The sequence below is a fragment of the Mustela putorius genome, unplaced genomic scaffold, assembly GCF_011764305.1.
Source record: "Mustela putorius furo isolate JIRA1106 unplaced genomic scaffold, ASM1176430v1.1 tig00003859_pilon_pilon_pilon, whole genome shotgun sequence".
In the NCBI taxonomy this organism is placed as follows: Eukaryota; Metazoa; Chordata; class Mammalia; order Carnivora; family Mustelidae; genus Mustela; species Mustela putorius.
In genome coordinates this window covers 17,915,350-17,935,430 of record NW_025422011.1, presented here as the reverse complement: position 1 = coordinate 17,935,430, position 20,081 = coordinate 17,915,350, and the positions used below count along the sequence as shown (strand labels likewise).

The 20,081-nt window shown below is 39.5% G+C and overlaps 1 protein-coding gene across 1 annotated transcript in view; it reads right to left on the bottom strand.

Moving 5' to 3' along the window:
- SLC5A12 (solute carrier family 5 member 12) overlaps window positions 1–16,309 on the bottom strand; it is a 45,649-nt gene extending 29,340 nt beyond the window's left edge. The window contains exons 1-6 of the mRNA XM_045066115.1: window positions 15,693–16,309; window positions 7,737–7,802; window positions 6,316–6,367; window positions 4,893–4,960; window positions 487–641; window positions 226–366 (exon numbers count right to left, since the gene is read on the bottom strand). Of these exons, the coding sequence (XP_044922050.1) occupies window positions 226–366; window positions 487–641; window positions 4,893–4,960; window positions 6,316–6,367; window positions 7,737–7,802; window positions 15,693–16,031 (821 nt within the window). The 5' untranslated portion in view covers window positions 16,032–16,309. The remainder of the gene's footprint in view (window positions 1–225; window positions 367–486; window positions 642–4,892; window positions 4,961–6,315; window positions 6,368–7,736; window positions 7,803–15,692) is intronic.
- Window positions 16,310–20,081: the final 3,772 nt, after the last annotated feature.

Here is a 20,081-nt window from a genome sequence, read left to right as displayed (position 1 = left end):
GCAGGCAGAACTGTAAGTTCAAACACACTTCCTTGCTGAGATGGGATTAGTAATGCCTGCCTGCCTCAAAAAACTGTTTAGAAGATTAAATAAACATTTCCATTTATCTCTCTCTCTCTCTCTCTCTCACACACACACACACACACACACACACACACACACATGGAAGCATATAATAAGTACCCACTAGGGCAAAGAAAACTGAAATGTTTATTTATAACTTACAGTTTTGCATGTTTTTCTGTTTTGCAAGAGATGCAGCGCTGTATGGTGGACTGATTAACTCCATAGATCCCGAGCCAGGTGAAAGTTCCCCCCACTGAGATTGTCCAAAACGTGTGCCTCCTGAGAGGATCTACATCAAAGCTAGGAGGCAGAGAGACGCGAGTGAACAAAAATGTTCTTTTGATGCCCAAATATTATTTTAGTCACTGAGATCATACAGCTATATCATTATAAAATATGGGAAAGTAGTATTGGACGTACTCGAATATATTTAGTCGAGATCCATTTGTCGAGTGCTCTATGACATTGTGCAATCCACCAGCATGAGCTGATCCTTGAATGAGAACTGTTAAGAAGCCCACAATCATGACAACCATCTGAAATGCATCTGTCCACACCACTGCTTTTAATCCTCCCTGAAATGGAGAGAATGGATGTGAATTCTCAGAAGGGAAGTCTGTAAGTCTTCCAATTCTTTATAACTTTTCTGCTGATGCAATACTTCTTTTCCTTTTGTTGCTCCCTACCTTCCTCCTCCCCTTCCTTCCTTCCTTTTCTTCTTTCTCTAGCCTTGTCTTGAAGAATGAGGGGGAATTTACCAGGTACGGAGGACAAGAGGAGAGGGGAACGACATGTGTGGAGGAGGAGGTGTATGGCTGCCCGGAGAAATGAAAGAATACTAGAATATGTAGATTGAGGTATTTACAGAATGCCCAAAGGGAGGTTGCTGAATTTGCCAGAGGCCAGAACACCCCGATTTTGACAAGGCTACTTAGATGATTTCTCAAGAGCAGTGAGAGAGCATTAAAGAGATTTACATGATGAGAGATTTTCACGTTTGCTTCTCCGTGGTTTCAGGGGTGTTTGTGTGGATAACAGATGGGTGGGCCAAGGGAAAAAAGGAGCGATAGAGACACTCGGAGTTGATTTCAGCAGTCTGTGCCCAAGAGGACAGAGGTTTGAAGAAGGTTTGCAGCAGGGTAGAGATGGAAAGACATGGATGGACTCGAAAGAAAATCATTGAATACAGATGATGAGGAAATGGGGGAATTGAGGATAATCATCTGGGTCTGGCTTTTTTTCTTTTGTAAATTTAGTGATAATAAATAAATTTGGGGGGACTGAGATGGTAGAATGCTGAGAAAGAAGAAAAGAACTAGGAAAGAATGATCGGTTCCAGATACTGATGGAGTAAGGAGTTTTAAGAGCTGGAGGATGGTCGAAGAGTGAAGTGAGCAGGGCAGACTTCGCGGAGGATAAATCTCACAGCAGAACTCAGGACAGCTCCACGAGGCATGAGGTTAGCGGGCTGCTTATCAAAACTGGATCCTCTGTAGACTCCCTTGGGGAATTTGAAAACAAACAAAACACAGATGCCCGTGTCCTAGCACCAACCCCAAGGATTTCTGAATAAATTGAGGTCTGGGTTGGGACCCGGTCGTCTATATGTTCTGAAAGCTCTCGCAAGGATTCTAACGCACAATTCTAGTTGAGAGCACGTGGGCAAGGGGAGAGGAGACGAGAAAGGCTGCCGGAGTAATCCAGGTATAGAATCCCTCAGGACTACAGCGAGGTGGAATGAGCAAATTGGGAAAGATGAAACAAAGAGATATCTTAAAAAAGGGGGGGGCTGAAAATGAATAAGCATTATGAGAATGGAATGATGTGGTATTTTTAACATTGAAAAACAGAATTATCATCCCCAGTTACTCCTCCAGAGTGTCAAGAACTCCTGTGAAAAGATGACAGGCTTCATCTTTATCTTAAGAAGAAAGACGACGTTGAGGTTGTCCCATCATTTCTTTTGAATTACCATGCAATTTCATAAGTAGACATTAAAGTTCTTGCCAGAGGCATCGTATTTGTATATTGTGTTCACATCCTGACTTGAAAAATAATCAGTGTTTACCTCCTGCTTCCCAAGTAATAGTCTTATGATTTTCTCTAAAGATATGAAGCCTTCCAAATCCACATCACAACATCAGATTTTAGTAATACAAAGACCAAATGTCACAGACCTCAGTTTTCGGCAGCTCCTTGTTACTGGTTATGTAAAACTGTGCTTAAAGCTGCACTTCAGCTAGACATGAGGCAAGAGAACCAATCGCTTTATCAAACGTATATCAAAAGACAGATTATAGCCACCATGAAAATTTCTCTGTAACTCCTTCATACAGTGAGATACACACACACACACACACCACTGACCTATAACCCTGATCCAGCGGTGCCACTGATGTATTTAATCAGTCTGTGTTGTTTGAACTCGAACGTTTACTTTACTAAATGGCAAACCCTTCGGTGGCAAGGGCTATTGTTTTAACCTCTTCAACTGCTTATTTTAGATATGCAACCATCCGCAGGATCATAAAGAGACTGCAACATGAGCAACATGTGCTAGACAAATAAACCACCCTTGCAGTGAGAGCTGGAAGCTTGCAGCCTGCCTAGAGACAGGAGAGATGGGACAGAGGTGTGGGAAGGGATTAGATGGGAGGACACGGACTCCTATGGGGAGAGATTTCAGGCACTAGGCTAAGAGGCTTATACTTGATCCTGAGAACAATGGGAAGTGAGGCAGGAATTGGGTCAGTTAAGTGGCATGAAGAAATAGGTGATTAAGAGTAATCTTCTGGAAGCATGCAGGCTGGAAGGAAACACTGAAACCAATTAAGAGGTAGCAAATTTAGTTCATTTTAGCTTATTGCAATTATTAAAATATCCAGACTTGTGTCTGACATCATTTTTTCGTTTCTATTTGTGCTTCCTCTATGCTTTTATCCTCTTCTCTTGCTTAACTCACTTGAGATTTTGGTTTGTCTTTTTTAATTCCCTTTTTCCACTTTGATCATTTTGCCATAAATTTTTAAGTTAGATTCTATATTTAAAGAATGTCTTAATCCCTAACAATTCAAAGATGATAAAATTGTCAGATCAGATTACTGTCTTCCTGATTTACATGCTATTGTTGTCCAAATGAGGGTTATTCTTTTTCTTAATCCCAAAATTACATATATTAATAATAATTAGTAGTAGTATATTTTATATTATAAATTATAATATATAACTAGACATGCATGTTATACTATACTATAAAGTTATTTTTTTTCTTTTTTAAAGATTTTATTTATTTATTTGACAGAGAGAGAGATCACAAGTAGGCAGAAAGGGAGGCAGAGAGAGAAGAGGAAGCAGGCTCCCTGTGGAGCAGAGAGCCCAATGTGGGGCTCGGTCCCAGGACCCTGGGATCATGACCTGAGCCAAAGGCAGAGACTTTAACCCACTGAGCCACCCAGGTGCCCCTAAAGTTATTTTTTAATCATCAAGCACCAAAAATTGTTTGACTGAATTATTAAATGTTCACTATTTTTATTTTCTTATCATTACTTCTTCTATCAAAAACTGGATCATTTTCCTTCTTCCCACAGTACTCCTCTAGATTTTTCTCAGAAAAAAATAGATTAGTGGTAAATTCTCTTGGTTCTTGACCATTCCTAAGAGTTAGTATTGCTGAATACACAATTTTATGTTGACAATTGTTTTCCATCAATGCTTTGAAGATATTATTTCATTGTTTCTGCCTTCCATTGTTGTTGCTAAGAAGCTTGGCAATGTCCCTGACAATGTATCTAGTCATCCTGTCAGATATGGCCAGACATATAAGGAGCAAGAGCTTATTTTTAACCTACGTAAGAGATGTGTGTCTGGAATAAAGCTATGGTAGTGAGAATGGAACGGAGAAAAAAAAAAAAGATAACATTCTGTAGTGCAAAAGAGATGGTGGGAATTGTGTGTATGAAAAGGAGAGATAAGGGCATTTTTAAGTTGTATATTTCATGATCTAGTCCGAAGAGTCTCTGATATGCACACAATGCCAAAATATCTAGATGGTCTGCTCTTTGATAATATAGGATTACTTTGTTATTCTCTACAGAGGAGGAAAGATAACCCAGCTTTCTGAAAACCAGGGTCATATTTTTAACTGGTTATTTACAGCCTCTGTCTATGGGTGCCAATGATTCAGAAGGATAAAGCTTCCCATTGCAAAGCATGATAAATAATATATGCTCAATGAATGTTTGCTGAACTAAACTGATATTAACAATTATATAAATATGTTGCCAATGGCACTCAGATTCCTTGATGAAAAACTGAGCATATGTTAAACCAAATGTTACTGCAATCCAAGCTTATCAATAAATAAGAAACAACAACAAGCTGTGGACTCCTCAAGTTTATAAAATACCAGCCATCCTTTATCATTCATACATGCATTGCATATTTCTCAATCACTAGGCAGCTATAAGTGTATAAGCTATAAGTGTATAATTACGGTTCATAATTACCGTTAACAAGAACATTGTTTTCTTGCCGGTTGCCTATGGTCCCTTATCCTCTGAGCAAGAAGGGATTTCTTTCATGAAATCTTTTCTTTGCCATGGCTTTCTCAAAGGAGACCAGAACCCAATTCTGCTAATGGCACTGAAAGAATTTTAAATAAAAGAACAGCGCCTTCCTCAGGAAACTGTGACAGAGAAGCTAGCAAATTTCTATTTAATTTTGGAATAGCAATCTCTGTTTTAATTAGATGCCCTGTTGCCAGAGATTTGCCCTTATCCCCTATTATGGAAACAGTGTTAAATACTTCTTCACAGTTGGATACATACCAGGGTACAGTAGAATGTGCAAACAATTCCTGTTGCAAACACAGAGCCCCAGAGATCAAACCCAGTCACTAGAAAAGAAGAAAAAATATTGAAAGAAGTTTCTCTGAGAAAAGTAGAAGAGCAAGGTTTATGAGAAAGAAGTCACAATATTTTTGTCAGTGTTCTTTGTGGGTCAATGGAAATCAAATTAGAATTTTCTCTTATTATATTCACCTCTGTTAAAAATTATTTTATTACAGTGTTATACTTCAACTCAGTCTATAATTTTTAGGTAATGTTAAAAGCCAAACCTTTCCTCCTAAACTCTGCAGCTTCTGGTCTTTGCACCAACTGTTTGTTTGCTTTTGCTTTTGCTTTTCTTAAATTAAATCAATAAATATTTATTGAGCACTTACTATGTGGCAGATAACATTTCTAAACCTTCTGAACAACAGTAGCCCATCTGTAAGTGTGATTAAAAACTGTAGCTTCCTCACAGGGTTGTTATGAGAATATGCATCAAAAACACATAACCTAATGCATGGCACACAGTAGGCACATTGTTTGCTTTTTCTTAACAAAGTTAGTCTGAGGACTTTGAAACCACCTAAACATCAGCCATGAATAAATATGTCTCGATAAAGCACACAGCATGATTAAGCTGAATATTGAAGACTTCTAATATTATAGGTATTATTATGAAGTTTATTTTAATCTTTTTAAAATTCTTGTTTCTAGGATTCTATTTCCTCAAAAAAGGTAAGCATAAGTTTAAAAAAAAAATTACTATGTGTACCTTTTACTTTGTACTTAGGTTATTGACTTCATAAAATCCCTGAGACGGGATCAAAAAAACAGAACAAACAAACAAATGACAATCACACTGGGTGTTTGAAAACTTGTGGGCAAATCAAGTAACTCATTATTTGCCTTTTTTTCTCTCTCTCTTCTTTTTTTAGATTTTATTTAAATTAAGGTTAGTGGGACGCCTGGGTGGCTCAGTTGGTTAAGCAGCTGCCTTCGGCTCAGGTCATGATCCCAGCGTCCTGGGATCGAGTCCCACATCAGGCTCCTTGCTCAGCAGGAAGCCTGCTTCTCCCTCTGCCTCTGCCTGCCATTCTGCCTGCCTATGCTCGCTCTCCCCCCCCCCCTCTGATAAATAAATAAAATCTTTAAAAAAAAATAAAAAAAATAAATTCAGGTTAGTTAACCTATAACATATTATTAGTTTCAGAAGTAGAATTTAGTGATTAATCAGTTACATGTAACACCCAGTGCTATTTTCAATGTTTGAGTTTTGGAGCTCTCTATTGTAATGACTACAGTAATCATGGGATTACTAACCATGGGAATGTCTCCCCAGCAGGATAGAAGTATATTTCTCAAGGGGAGAATGTAAACATACAAAAGATGGAAAGTATCCAGGAGAGTATCAGTAACTCACCTTGATTGAGCGCCAATGCAGGTGCATACACCACCACTCCTGTGTAGAGAATCTGGTGGGGAAGCAAGAGTCAGGTGAACGGTGTGAAAAGTGACATGGAATGGAAAGCTGCCTCAAAGCTTCCTTATTGACCTTAGAGAGGAATTTTCCTTATCATGGTCCTTAAACCTGCCATTGGCAACCACTCTAGTCTTGACATCATTGATTACTGTCATTAGTGTGCAAAGGGGATCACCAGCTTTTGATGGGGGAAGAACATTGGACTTTTAAGTCTGCTGTGAATTTTGAGACTTGATGGCTAGATATGACACATTTCTGAAGGAAACAAAGATAGGGTTCAAGTCAAGGTAAGGGTTTTGGTTCAGCCTTTCTCGACCCACCCCTGCCCCCATGCCTGTGTCACAATGACTCACCCTCATTGCAGCACGCTGCCGAAACAGAGATTTTAAAGATTTTTATTTATTTATCAGAGAGAGAGGGGGAGAGAGTGAGCACAGGCAGACAGAATGGCAGGCAGAGGCAGAGGGAGAAGCAGGCTCCCTGCTGAGCAAGGAGCCCGATGTGGGACTCGATCCCAGGACGCTGGGATCATGACCTGAGCCGAAGGCAGCTGCTTAACCAACTGAGCCACCCAGGCGTCCCGAAACAGAGATTTTAGAAGGGAGAGAGGAGAGCACAGCGAAGATTGACACGGGTGATCTAATTCCTGCGTACATCTTGGGACTCCCAGCGTTGCAGCCACTATGCTGAAGGAAGTAGGTGCAGTCCCATTTTTATTTTAAATGGGAATTCATCATTTAGAGGTCATGTGAGGGTTTTAGGAGGCAAAAGTATAGGAGCCGTGCAGGGAGCACTGCCTTCCTCCTTTTCTCTCTCTTAAATCCCTCAGCCAGTGAGTGGGAGTTTTAAGAAAGGGAAGAAGGTCATTTTCCAGCAAGGAGTACTTCATGAGCTGTAGGAAGCGTACCAACCCTGTGGGACAGCATGAAGGCACCAAGAGCGTAGGAAGCAGAAGAGGAGTCCAAAAGGGGAGAATGGGAGTATTGTCTTAAAATGACTTTCAGCAAGACGAGCATTTCTGGTTCAATGCAGTTAAGTGGTGAAAAACTAATGACTGGACCATTTCATAGCCAAAGTAACTTGTACAAGCGAAATAAAAGTTTTTAATGCTATTTTTTCCTTTGTGGTTTATGATATACATTTGTTTTTTATTTACTATTTGGATGAATTTACAGGGTCTGTGCAATGTGGATAACTTTCACTGTAATCACGTATCTCGAAAGTGCTATCCTTGGAAGAAAGCAGTTTCTTCTTAGTGCTAGGTTTGTCCTTTAGTTGCATTCATTGCCCCCCCTGGAGTAAACAAACCCATAGCTTGTCACCCCACACTTCCCACATCTGAAGCAGACCTTCCGCCTTACCGTCTGCACAATGTAGATGACAGTGGCCGCAAAGCGTACTGGTTTATTGAATCGTAGTTGTAAGTACTGAGAAGAACAGAGAGAAGGACAAGCAGAGAGTCAGTGAATTATTTACATAAGAGCTGCTAAGAAGGTTCTTTTTTCGTGTATTCCTTTATGTTTAGTGCTTTGGATTTATAATGTGATTTTATGCCATATATACTCGAGAGAACCGGAAAAATACAGATTTTTTGAAGTCCAAGAAATGGCAGAGCTCTGTTAAAGATCAATTTTTGCTTACACTTCTCATGATAGAGAAGATAAATGCTTTTTATTTTTAAATTTTCATGGTTTGAATAAAAATCCAGATCCTCTGACCTTCTACTCAGGGGTCTTCCTACTGACTACACCGAAGCCACTGTTGCCTTTTCTATCCCGTTCCCCCAGAATTCGCCCAGACCTGTATTCCCTCTTTCCTAGGCCACTGCAGCAGCCCAGGGAATAATTCTTATTGGAATTAGAGGGATCAGCTGGTCCCTAATTCCAATCCTCGCCCGTCTATTCCATCAATGGATGTTTCCTAGACCAAGGCTCTAATCATATTGCTTTTTTTCTTAAAATCTTCAATGACCGTCCATCATTGAAAACAAAGTGTACATCCCACACTTGGTACTCTCTCCTGTTTGATCTGCCCCTTCCTATCTTAAGTCATACCTCTGTCCCTCCGATGATTTATTCTCCACATAAAATCACTGTGTGCTTTTCAATCGACATGCTTTGCACTTCTCAGACTTTTCTTTTCTTACCCTGCTCCACCCCTGCCCTGAGCAAATAACCATCTTATTTGTGAACCCTCTTTCCTCAGACGATAGGTTCAGTACACTGAGTCCGGAGCTAGTCCAGCGAGAGGGTGACTGAGGGCACCAGATATAAGGAAAACATTCGTAAAGAGGTAAGAAGGTCAGTGAGGAGACAAGTCTCAGATGTCACAGGATGGAAAATGATGCAAAACTTTTGTGGTGTTGACAACTTAGGTTCAAATCAGATAACCTTTGGAAAGATTCATTTACGGCGGTCAGCGATGGCTTTCTTTTCTAAAAGCGGTGCTTCTAAGGCTCGAGGGGCATAGTCAATGATAATGCGAAGTACAAGCATAAGAATGTAGTGGGATCTTAGTGACCACAGTAGTCACCATGAGTGCAATGCCAGCTTACTGGTACTCATGATTCCAATACACGCTGACAGCTTCTAAATGCACCTGTGAGCGTCTGCTTAAGGGCTTTGTTTCAGCCCTGGCAAGGCAGGCTAGAAATGCCTGCGGGTGTTATCTTTGGCTGAAAGCCAGAGAGTTACGCAGAAAAATATTCTGGCTTCTTTGCTGGTCAGGAAAGACCTCCGGGACATGATCTGTATGTCTTCCTGAGGTCCCCAGTGAGACTGAACCTCAGTTGCTCCCAGTAGCGACCTGCTCCAAAACACACATTTTATTGGCTTCATTTCCTTCCATATTTATTTTAACTGCCATTTGCCTACCAATGTTAAATGAAATTACTTCCTGCAAAATGACTTGCATTCAGGGTTTCCTTTGGGGGGAACATAACTTAAATCAAATAGAATGCAAATGGTGACTTTAAAAATGCTTGTGTAAAAGGGTGTGTCCTGCTGATGGGGACTTCTTGTTCCCCATGACATAAGAGAACTCAAGATAGCCTGCTGGAGTGTGCAAACACGTGTGATAGAGACAGGCTGTCTCATCTCAGTTCCCTTGGACCTATGAACCATTAGCTAACACATCAGCTGATGGCAGTCCTATGCAAAGTCTCAGTGAGATCAAGAGAAGAACCTCACTGTTTTACTGGACTCCTAGTGAGCCCAGACCAAATTGCTGACCCACAGAATTGTAAGCAAATAAAATTGTTGTTCGATAACATTTATTTTGGGGTAATATGTTACATAGCAGTATACAAGTGATATAAAAATTGGTACCAAGAGTGGAGAAATGTTGTAACCAATCCCCAAAATAATGCAGTATTGGCTTTGGGACTGGGTGGCACCTGAAGTTTGGGAAAGCAAGGGGGAAATTATTCCTGAAAAATGGAAAGACACTAAGGGGACTGCTATTGGAATCTGCACAAATTTAAGTAAGGGTTTTAACATCGTCATTTAGTTCCAGTAAATTCAGTCAATTCAGTCCAACTGAGAAGGGAGTAAGGAGAAAAAGATATGTGGGGGAAGAAGAAGAAGAAGAAGAAGAAGAAGTAGTAGTAGTAGTAGTAGTAGTAGTAGTGAATCAGAAGTAAGACTCCCTGAATTCTAGTTTGAGCTTTGCCACTATCTTACTGTGACCTAAGCCTTTAGTTTCTCATCCATGAAACGAGAGACAATTTCAACGGCATTATAATCTGTCTGAAAGAACATGTTTACCCATCCTTTCAATTACTCCCTCCCTCGTTCAATGGTCCTTTTTGATGTGTATTTATCTATCGCTACAGTCGAAAGTAAAAGTGGAAGTCCAGCTGAAGAGTTGCATGCTTCGTGCCTGCTTTTGAAAAATTGCACAGGTAACGCTTCCCATCTTTGTATTTGATTATTTTCAAAACTGCAGACCTGGATAGAGCCACATTCTTTTCCATCTTAGTGAATAATTAAAAATAATTAAATGGTTCTGACTTCTCATATTGGTTCAAACCCAAGTAAACGGATCCCTTCTTTATTCCTCTCTTTCTCTCATTCCCCAGATCTACATCATACAAGAATCCTGGTGCCCAAGTCCCACTTTCAAAAATAAGCCACTTACATTATCTCTTCTGTTGCTCCTGCAACACCATCAGCTCTTGCCTGAGCTACAGCAAGAGCCTCCTAACTAGACCCTGCTAGAGCAGAAAAACCCCAGACTCACTGCCAACATCCAGCTAGAGCAACACTCCAGATCCAAATCACGTCACGTCACTCCTCTGCCCAAATGCTGTCATGATCCATCTCACAGAAAGTACACATCAATCCTTGCCATGACCTCAGAGGCTTCATAACACTGGTTCAAACCCTCTAAGACCCTGAATACCCATCTTGGAGTAAAACATTTTATAGGATCATTTACTATGCTAAAATAACATTCAATAGTGACATCATATACACATCTAATTTCTGAAAGCTTGATTATAATTACTACAACACCATAAATGTAACTTAAAGGAGAATTAAAAGGAAAGAAACTAACCTTCCACAGTACGTCATCTATAAAGCTTAGAAACCATGATAAAAGATGATACTTAAAAGAGTAGTAGCCTGTGCATTATGGCAATGAAGAAGTTTGGATTAAAGAGATGTACGTAATTCAGAAGACGTTTAGTTTGAGAAGTCCAAGAAAAATGAGAAGACAGGCAGACACCAGTCTATAAATGAGTGCTATGGATAAATAAAAACAGACTAGATTTATTAGCGTGTGCTCAGAGAAAGAAGGCAATTACTAATGACAAATCATCCAAGTGGAGATCATGAAACTGTATGACACTGCAAATGAGCTGAGCCCAATCTATAACGTGACGGTGAGAACAATCCCTCATGCTTTGACACGGGGAAACTAGTGATAAAATCACACGGATGGCACAGCTTGGTGTTGAAATCCCACTATATATCAAAGCATTTTAATCATTTGGCTATGACCTGTAAAATACTTATCCCAAATCTCACTGGCTTAAAAACAAAGGACTTAATCAACTATACCCTAATTTAAACAATAAAATAAAATAAAATTCAAAAATAAATAAATACAATCTCTTAATTAAAAAATATATTAATAAGGGCACCTGGGTGGCTCAGTGGGTTAAGCCGCTGCCTTCGGCTCAGGTCATGATCTCAGGGTCCTGGGATCGAGTCCCACATCAGGCTCTCTGCTCAGCGGGGAGCCTGCTTCCTCCTCTCTCTCTCTGTTTGCCTCTCTGCCTACTTGTGATCTCTCTCTGTCAAATAAATAAATTTTAAAAAATCTTTAAAATATATATATATATATTAATAATTAAAAAAATGTAAAAAAGAATTTCATAATTTTGCAGATTGGCTGGGTTATTTCTCAACTTGTTTCCCCAGGGCCCTCATGAGACTGCGATCTGCTGGAAGATTAGCAGGGTGAGAAGGTCCACGTGGCCTCATTCACCCATCTGCTGGTTGAGTTGGCTGTTGTGGGGTGCCTCTCTTCTCCTCTGTGTGTCCGCTCCTCCTCCAGAAGATGGACCCGGTAGCCCAGCTTCCTGACACAGCAGTACCAGGACAGCATTCCATCGGGCAAAGGCAGAAGCTATATACCTCATGAGGCCTAGGCTCCAAATTTACAAATCCCTTCTGCCACATTCTGTCACAAGGACATCCCAGATTCAAGGACTAGAGAAAAAGACACCACCTCTTCCAGTCCTTGGCACTTCAAAAGACCCTGGAAAGAATATCTGTGAATGGGTAACAGGGAATGGAGAATGAAAAAAGAAACATAATACATTCAAGCTTCTATAAAGAGCTCGAATGGTATAAACTTGGGGACCGTAACCATAAGAACAACAGTAATAATAAAGAATAATACAAAACCCTTATGAGGCATTTACCATTTGTCAGATTCGGTTAAAAATATTTGCACGTAACGCTCCAATTACTCTTCACAGACATCCGGGGAGAGAGGTGCTTTTATTATCACTACTCCACATATGTGGAAATCAGGCAAAATTAAGCAATTTTCCCAGTCATGCCGCTGGTGGATGGCAGTGCTAGCATAGCAAGCCAGATACTCAGGAGGCCATGCTTTTAATCCTTGTGCCATTTGCCAAATTTCATAAAGCAAAAGGCAGTCCCCAAATCACCCCTTATGTACTTTACATGATCTGAAGTTCTTACCATTAGGGTACTAAAAATTAAAAATATGTAGAGGGCAACAAAATTTAAAAATTGAATTCAACGAAACCCTAACATTTCTTACAACTGTATTAACTTAATAATTAAAAGGCAATCTCACATCTCCCCAACTACATATTTGCCAGGGTTGGATGGAGTAACTGAACTGCTTTACTAAAACCAGTTACAATGACCTAGGTATTGAGTAACACATCTGGAAGAGATTGCTCATTAAATAAAGTTTCAGTAACCTCAAGACAATGTTTTTATTCCATTTTAATTTGGGGGAAATAGACTAATTTATAGTGCGTGTGTATAGCTTCCTTTTTTAAAAAGTTAACATTAGTCGGTGCCTGGGTGGCTCAGTGGGTTAAGCCTCTGCCTTCAGCTCGGGTCATGATCTCAGGGTCCTGGAATCCAGCCCTGCATGGCTCTCTGCTCAGCAGGGAGTCTGCTCGCCCCCCACCTCTGACTCTGCTTGCCCCTCTGTCTACTTGTGGTCTCTCTCTCTGTGTCAAATAAATAAATAAAATCTTTTTTTTAAATAAGTAAATATTATTATGTATCAAAGTATTACTAATTTCTATTTGCTGTAGGTTTTGAACATGAGGGCATTAAAAAATCACTAAGCATATGGTGGTACAATTATCCATCACATATATACGTCTTATATACTGTAAGACACCTGCTCATGCCCCTTAAACTCCAATAGTGTCCCCCACTCATTGTGACAACCAAATTACCTCATGAATATTCGAGGCCCCATGTGTCTGACCCCCATATATACAAGAACTGCGACTCCATGCAGTGAGGCTCCCCCACCTCTTTGATCTCAACTCTCCCCTTTCTCCCCTTGGCTCACTCTTCTCCAAGCATAATGATTTCTTTGCCGTCCTTCAAACATGCTAATCACTCTCCCCTTTGAGGACCTTTGCATCTGTGGTTACTTTAGCTTGGAATGGTCTTCCCTCCCACGGTGCAATTGCTTGCTTTCTCTGGGTCCCCGATTCAATGTCCAATTCTCACTGAAGTCTCACTTAACCACCCCGTATGAATTGTCGACATTCTCCGCCCAAAGCAGAGCTCCTGCATTCTACATTATCCTATTTACTTATTCCCTAACTGTACTTAGTAGAGCAGGATAGCATTGTGATTCAGCATGCCATCTCTACAATTAGATGGTCCATATTTGAAACACGGCCACTTGCTAGCAAGTTACCAAACTCTATGTGCCTCATGCTTCTCGTCTGTTAAACGGGGATGATAATAACAGAACCTACCGAAAAAGGTTATTTGAAGGTCAAATGATTTGATCATAGAGCTAGAGAGGTGCTCAGCACACAAATGGCAAACACTTTTCTATTATGACTGTCTTACATAGTATGTTTATTGATCATCTCTGCTATCAAGTAAGCTGTGTGAGAGCAGAGGTTTGGTTCAATGCTTCATCTCCAGGGCCTAGGGTGTGCCCGGAACATAGTAGTGTTTAATGAGTATTTAATGGATTATTGATTTAGTTAGTTGTAAAGATGATTTTCGACATTTAGGTAGCTTTTTTTTTTTTAAGTAATTTAAAAAGCTCTTTCATACTTAACTCTTTATGAAAGAAGGGAAGTATTATTTCCTGTGTGGAAACCAGAGCTGATAAACATTAGGTAACTTGCACCAAGACAACCTATTATTAAGCAATGGGCTTTGAAATCAAACTGCCATTTTCTGTCTCCTCTCCTTTTCTCTCTGTCTCCCCTCTCCAGCAGTCACTGAGGCAATTCTTTCTTAAAATGTTAGCAGTGGTGGTGGGTATTAAAGAGGGCATGTCTTGCATGGAGCACTGGGTGTGGTGCATAAACAATGAATTTTGGAACACTGAAAAGAAAATAAAAAGTCTGTGGGAATCACACCTTATTAGCTGAATGGAAAAACCTGGGATATATTTATCAGAAGTACACTAATGAGCCTCGAGGATATGTGTGTGTATATATATATATATATACATATATATATATATATATATATGTATATATATATATATTTTAGGACTAATGATAAATTCCTCTTGAACTATGTCCCAGAGAGTAGCTGATGCATGACCTAATTCTGATCACCTACTTTTGGTGGGAAGAGGAGTTTGAGGTTGGATGTTTGATTATGATTACCTGCAGAATCGCAAGTTTTAAAACCTGCTATAAAGTATTCATTTGCCAAAGTGGCTTTTTAGGTCCAGAGTAATCCTTTATGATCATTTAGTTAACAGAATTTAAAAAAAAAAAAAAAAAAAAGAGGTATGTTAAGAGTCCTCTGCTGTGACTTGGTAGGGATGGTGTTGGATAAGGAAAATACACATATTTCTCATAGAAACTGATGTATGATCATGCTGAAACACGACATGCGAACTCAATTTTTAACACATTTCTCTTGAGAATTATTGCAAAATCAAAACACCACTGCCTCATTTTGTTTTCCTCAATATAATCCCCATATTTGTATCCTTTAGCAAATCCTCCCCCCATTAAAATGTTTTCTAATCTCTTAAAAACTTTACCATTTCACCACTGATAGAAATAATCTATATTAAAATACTCAGCTCTACTATGAGACAGAAAGGGATAAAGATGAAATGGGTTCTCATTAGACCTTATCTGGTATACAATCTTGATGAAGCCATTTATGTCAATTTCAGTTTTCTTTTCCGGAAAATGATGATATTTACAGTGTATGTTCTGCATGCTTTTCAGAAGACTGATATGCATAATACAAATAACAACTTCAGCTCTCTTTCATTGAGACTCTCCTACAAGTCAGACAATGCATTAGGTGTTTGTAGATACGTTCTCATTTAATCAGTGAGATAGCCTTGTGGGATTGGCTCCATATTTTCATTCTACAGGTGGAAAAACAGTTCTGCGTGTGCAAAGATAAGTTTTTCCAAAAACAATGAAATGTGTTTTTACCATGATGCATAATCGTCCTGAAAATAAATGCACTCTTCAACTACCACATGTTATTAAGACAATGTATACTATTATGGGGGAGAGGGATGTCCAAGTGTAGAGAAAATAGCAACTCTTTCCAAAATGAAGAAGAAAAGAAGAGTTGTCTTACCTCGTAAGTGCTGGTGATGCCAGATCTGTAGAACACGGGGAGAAAGAGCTCTGATGTGAGGATGATGACAAATGCATATGAAATGGAGAAGAGCACAAAAGATGCCCCAAAGCGGTACACCTCAGAGGGAGCCCCCAGGACAGTGACAGCTGACATGAAGCTGGCTGTCAGGGACAACGCTACAGGACCAAAGCTCATTTGCCTTCCCCCAACAAGGAACTCCCTTGAAGTTGCCTTTTTCCTCTCCTTAATAGCAAAGAACACCCCAATTCCAGAGGAAATGACAAAGAGGGCTGCAAATACAACATAATCCCAAACTGCGAAGCTCTTGGCCTCCATGCTTGGAAGTATGGTCCCGGGTAGAAGTTGTTTCCAAAAGCAAAGCTCAGGGCAGTAGATGTTTTGCCAAGAGAGGAGACTGTGATTTTGTGAAGAGACTGATGACCACGGACACTTGACTGGATCTTCAGACACCAAGCTGTACTCAAGGAAGACCTCAGAGGTTGACTACAAAGGAGAATCTGGTAGTGGCATTGGTAGAAACAGATGAGAATTTGAAATCTGACCCGGCCAGGAGCTGTCTGTTCCCCAGAGAAGGAATTCAGATGTGTTCTGAAATTAATAACCATGGAAGTGGAATGGACTTGCCAGATAACATGCTCTTTTATCTTCTAGATTTTTTTTTTTTTGATTTAAAGTTAAACATTACTGGAGAAAAAATGGAAGTGATACAAGTTGACCATCTCAGCATTTTTAATTAGTGAAATGCAATCTGCAATATTCAACATCACCCCCAGGGGTGTCTTTTCCTGAGTAAGGTGGGGGAGGGATACCTGTAATTTTCCGAGGCTGTGGGTGTGGAAGGAAAGGAGCATAGGACTGGCAATCAGGAGACCTTTGCTCAAGTTGGCTCAGTTGTAAGCAAGCTGTGTAATTGTTGGCAAATCATTTAACCTTTCTGAGCTTCAGCTGGAACATGGAGGTAATAAGACCTTAATAGGTTTTTAAAGTTTTTAAGTGTTTGTAACTTTCTACCCACATTTCCCCTGATCTATAAAATGAAAGTTACTAATATCTACCTCATTGGCTGTTATTGGTGTTTAGAGCAGAGCACTTCTCAACATAATAGTTGGTTCTCTCAACTCAGGAAATAGATTCACCAATAATTAATAAATGATTTGTAGTCCTCTGTTTTATCTCTCTGTCTCTCTCTTGTTTCAACATTTATAACACTTGCACTCAGAGGCTAAGTCAGAGTGAGTACTAGGACAAATGAGAAAAGAAAGGTGAAAATCCAGTTACAGATTCCTGTTTCTGCTCTTGTTAGACGGTCCATTGTCCTGAAGCACCACACTGAGCCTTTGGGGGACAATTTCTCAATTGTTCTCATTGCTCATACTTCTCTTTCTTGGTCTTCCCTGAGACCTAGCTCTACAAAACCTGATTATTCCACAAGATCTAGTTCCTGTCTCTTCTGCTCTGTGGAGCCTTCCCTGACTCATACCTGCTCTCTGTACCCCAGATCCTGCGGGAATCAGCATCCCATGGTGCTCAGTTTGACCTCTGAGAGTGTCCTCAGGTATTTTAAAGGACCTATATGTATGTCTGAATCAGTCAGTCAGCTGTTGTAGATGACCAACATCTGGAAGATAGAGGCTCAAGACTTGGTCCATAGTGATCAAGAAATAGTAGCCATTGTAGAAAACAAGGAAATTGGGTGCCCAAGTGGCTCAGTTGATTAAAAGTCTGACCTTCATCATGATCTCAGAGTCCTGGGATCGAGTCCCGCATTGGGCTCTCTGCTCAGCAGGGAGCCTGCTTCCCTCTCTCTCTGCCTGCCTCTCCATCTACTTGTGATTTCTCTCTGTCAAATAAATAAATAAAATGTTTAAAAAAAAAAAAAAAAAGTCTGACCTTCATTCTTTCCTCACTGAAGTCAGATTATTTTTATAATGTTTCCTGACAGTCCAGAGTCTCTTAGAATCCAACTTTTCTGGTTTTACTTATTTGATTGAAAGAGAAGACAGTAAATATTAAAAAAAAAAAAAAGAGAGAGAGAAGGCTCAATAACCATTGGAAGTTCATTTGGTTGCTAACACTGTTCCACAACATCTTAGGACACATGTTTCTATTTGGAAAGCAAGGCCTTTGATAAATAAAACATTTTATTTCCTCTGGGCTTGAATTAGTTCTTTGCTTGCAAGTCCTTATTCTAGATCAGTACCCATCAGACCCGAAACTGGAGCCTAAGAGGCATTAATGAAGTAGCTGGGGTTTTGTGTGATACAAATTTGTAAATTATTAATGGGAAAGGGGGGGAGCAAGACGCTCACAGTCAAAATATGTTTGCACAAAATTCACTGTAAATATTGTGAGAATCGAAATTTGAGAACATCCTATTTAATAAGCTATTTCAAAACACACATTTAAATAAAGACTGACTAAATAAAAAGGTGCCACACACACACACACACACACACACACAAAAAGTCTGCCTTCAGCTCAGATCATGATTTCAGGGTCCTAGGATGGAATTGAGCTTTGCATTGGGCTCCCTACTGAGCGAGGAGTCTGATTCTCCCTCTGCCTCTATACCCCATCCTGTGCTCTCTTTCTCTCTCAAATAAATAAATAAATAAATAATCTTTAAAAAAGAAAATATGGAAATAATCAACAAAGCTAAAGAAGAAAATACAAATTATTCAATATTTCCAAAACCAGAAACATTTTTATCAAAGGAAATTCTAATTTTCCTTTTGACATCTGGTTAACTGAACATATCTTCGATTATTTGTTTCTTCTGGATACTGTCTTCACACCCTACTTTGGTCCATGGATTTGAATTAGGCCACAGGAAGCTCTGATGGCCAAAATATACTTCTAGTTATGAATAAATATGCAAAGACTCTGCCAGGAGCTGTGTCCTGTTAAAATTTCTCCTCTAAATTTGCAGACTTGGCATGATCTGTGTTAATAGGAAACTAGGCCTTTAATATTTTTATTTTAACCTAAGCTTTCAATTATTTTTGTCATGTGGTATTCTTATTATATAATGGGGTTTTGTTTGTAATGGTCTTAACATAAAATCAGAACTCTGACTTTCAGAGACTTGACTACCTTATACTTTAATATTAACACCAACTAAATGTTAATATTCAATCCACAAGGCATGTGAACAACTTGTTCTGGTCAGGTCAATATTTGTTCAAAACATTATCATTATATCAATGAGGTCCCAGGGTTAAATACCAGAAGCTTGCTGCTGATTAGTCCATGAGTACTACTGGTTTTAATGAACCACTGTCAAGAAAAAGTATTATCTACATAACTTCCATTCCTCTTAGATTTCAAAATTGTGGGGAAGCAGAGTGGCTAATGGTTTGGTATGTGAAGAAAACTTCATACCTCTCATAAAAAAATATTCCTTGCTTTCAACATTTTGCTGACTATAAGACACTGCATCAATTTCTTAATTTAGTTCTCAGTTATTTTCCATTAAAAAAATTTTTTGTCCCTTTTGTAACATTCAATATCTTCAAACTTTTTCCTTCTTCCTAGTGAAACCCACTCTATGCAAGATTCATGATGATTACAAGACATAGAATCAATTTATTCATAACTTTTCAGGGAAAATAACAGAACCAGCACATCTGATGGCTATATCAATTATCTTTTCCAAGATTTATTGATTGATTGATTTATGAGAGAGAGAGAGAGAACAGGGGAAGGGGCAGAAGGAGAGAAAGATAACCAGACCACCAGCTGAATGGGGAGCCTGATGAGGCGCTTGATCCCAGGTCCCTGGGATCATGACCTGAGCCAAAGTCAAGAATTGGACGCTTAACTGACTAAGCTCCCCAGGTGCCCCCAGGGCTATATCAATTAGAAGGTACATTCCTATATCATAAATATTAACATGGAAGAGAGGGGAAATGTACTTCTTTGATCTGAAGAAATCCCAGCATCTCCTAAATCCTTTTGTAGGTGCTCCAAATGCAAATATTTGCACCTTATTCTTCAATGTCAGGTGGGAATCCTTGTTAGAAGGTAAGATGAACCATGAGAGATTATGGACTCTGAAAAACAACCTGAGCATCTTGAAGGGGCGGGGGGGTTGGAGGTTGGCGGAACAAGGTGATGGGTATTATGGAGGGCACGTATTGCATGGAGCACTGGGTGTGGTGCAAAAACAATGAATACTGTTACGCTGAAAAGAAATTAATACAAAACAAAACAAAAAAGTAAGACATAATCATCTGTTCTCCCAACACACACACACTCTGCCCTAATGAGGATCCATTATCCAATTACCCACGGCCTAATAGGTTAAAGTTGTTATCAGTAAGTCTCCTTAGTATAAAATAGTTCTGTGCTTTTTGTTTAGAGTAA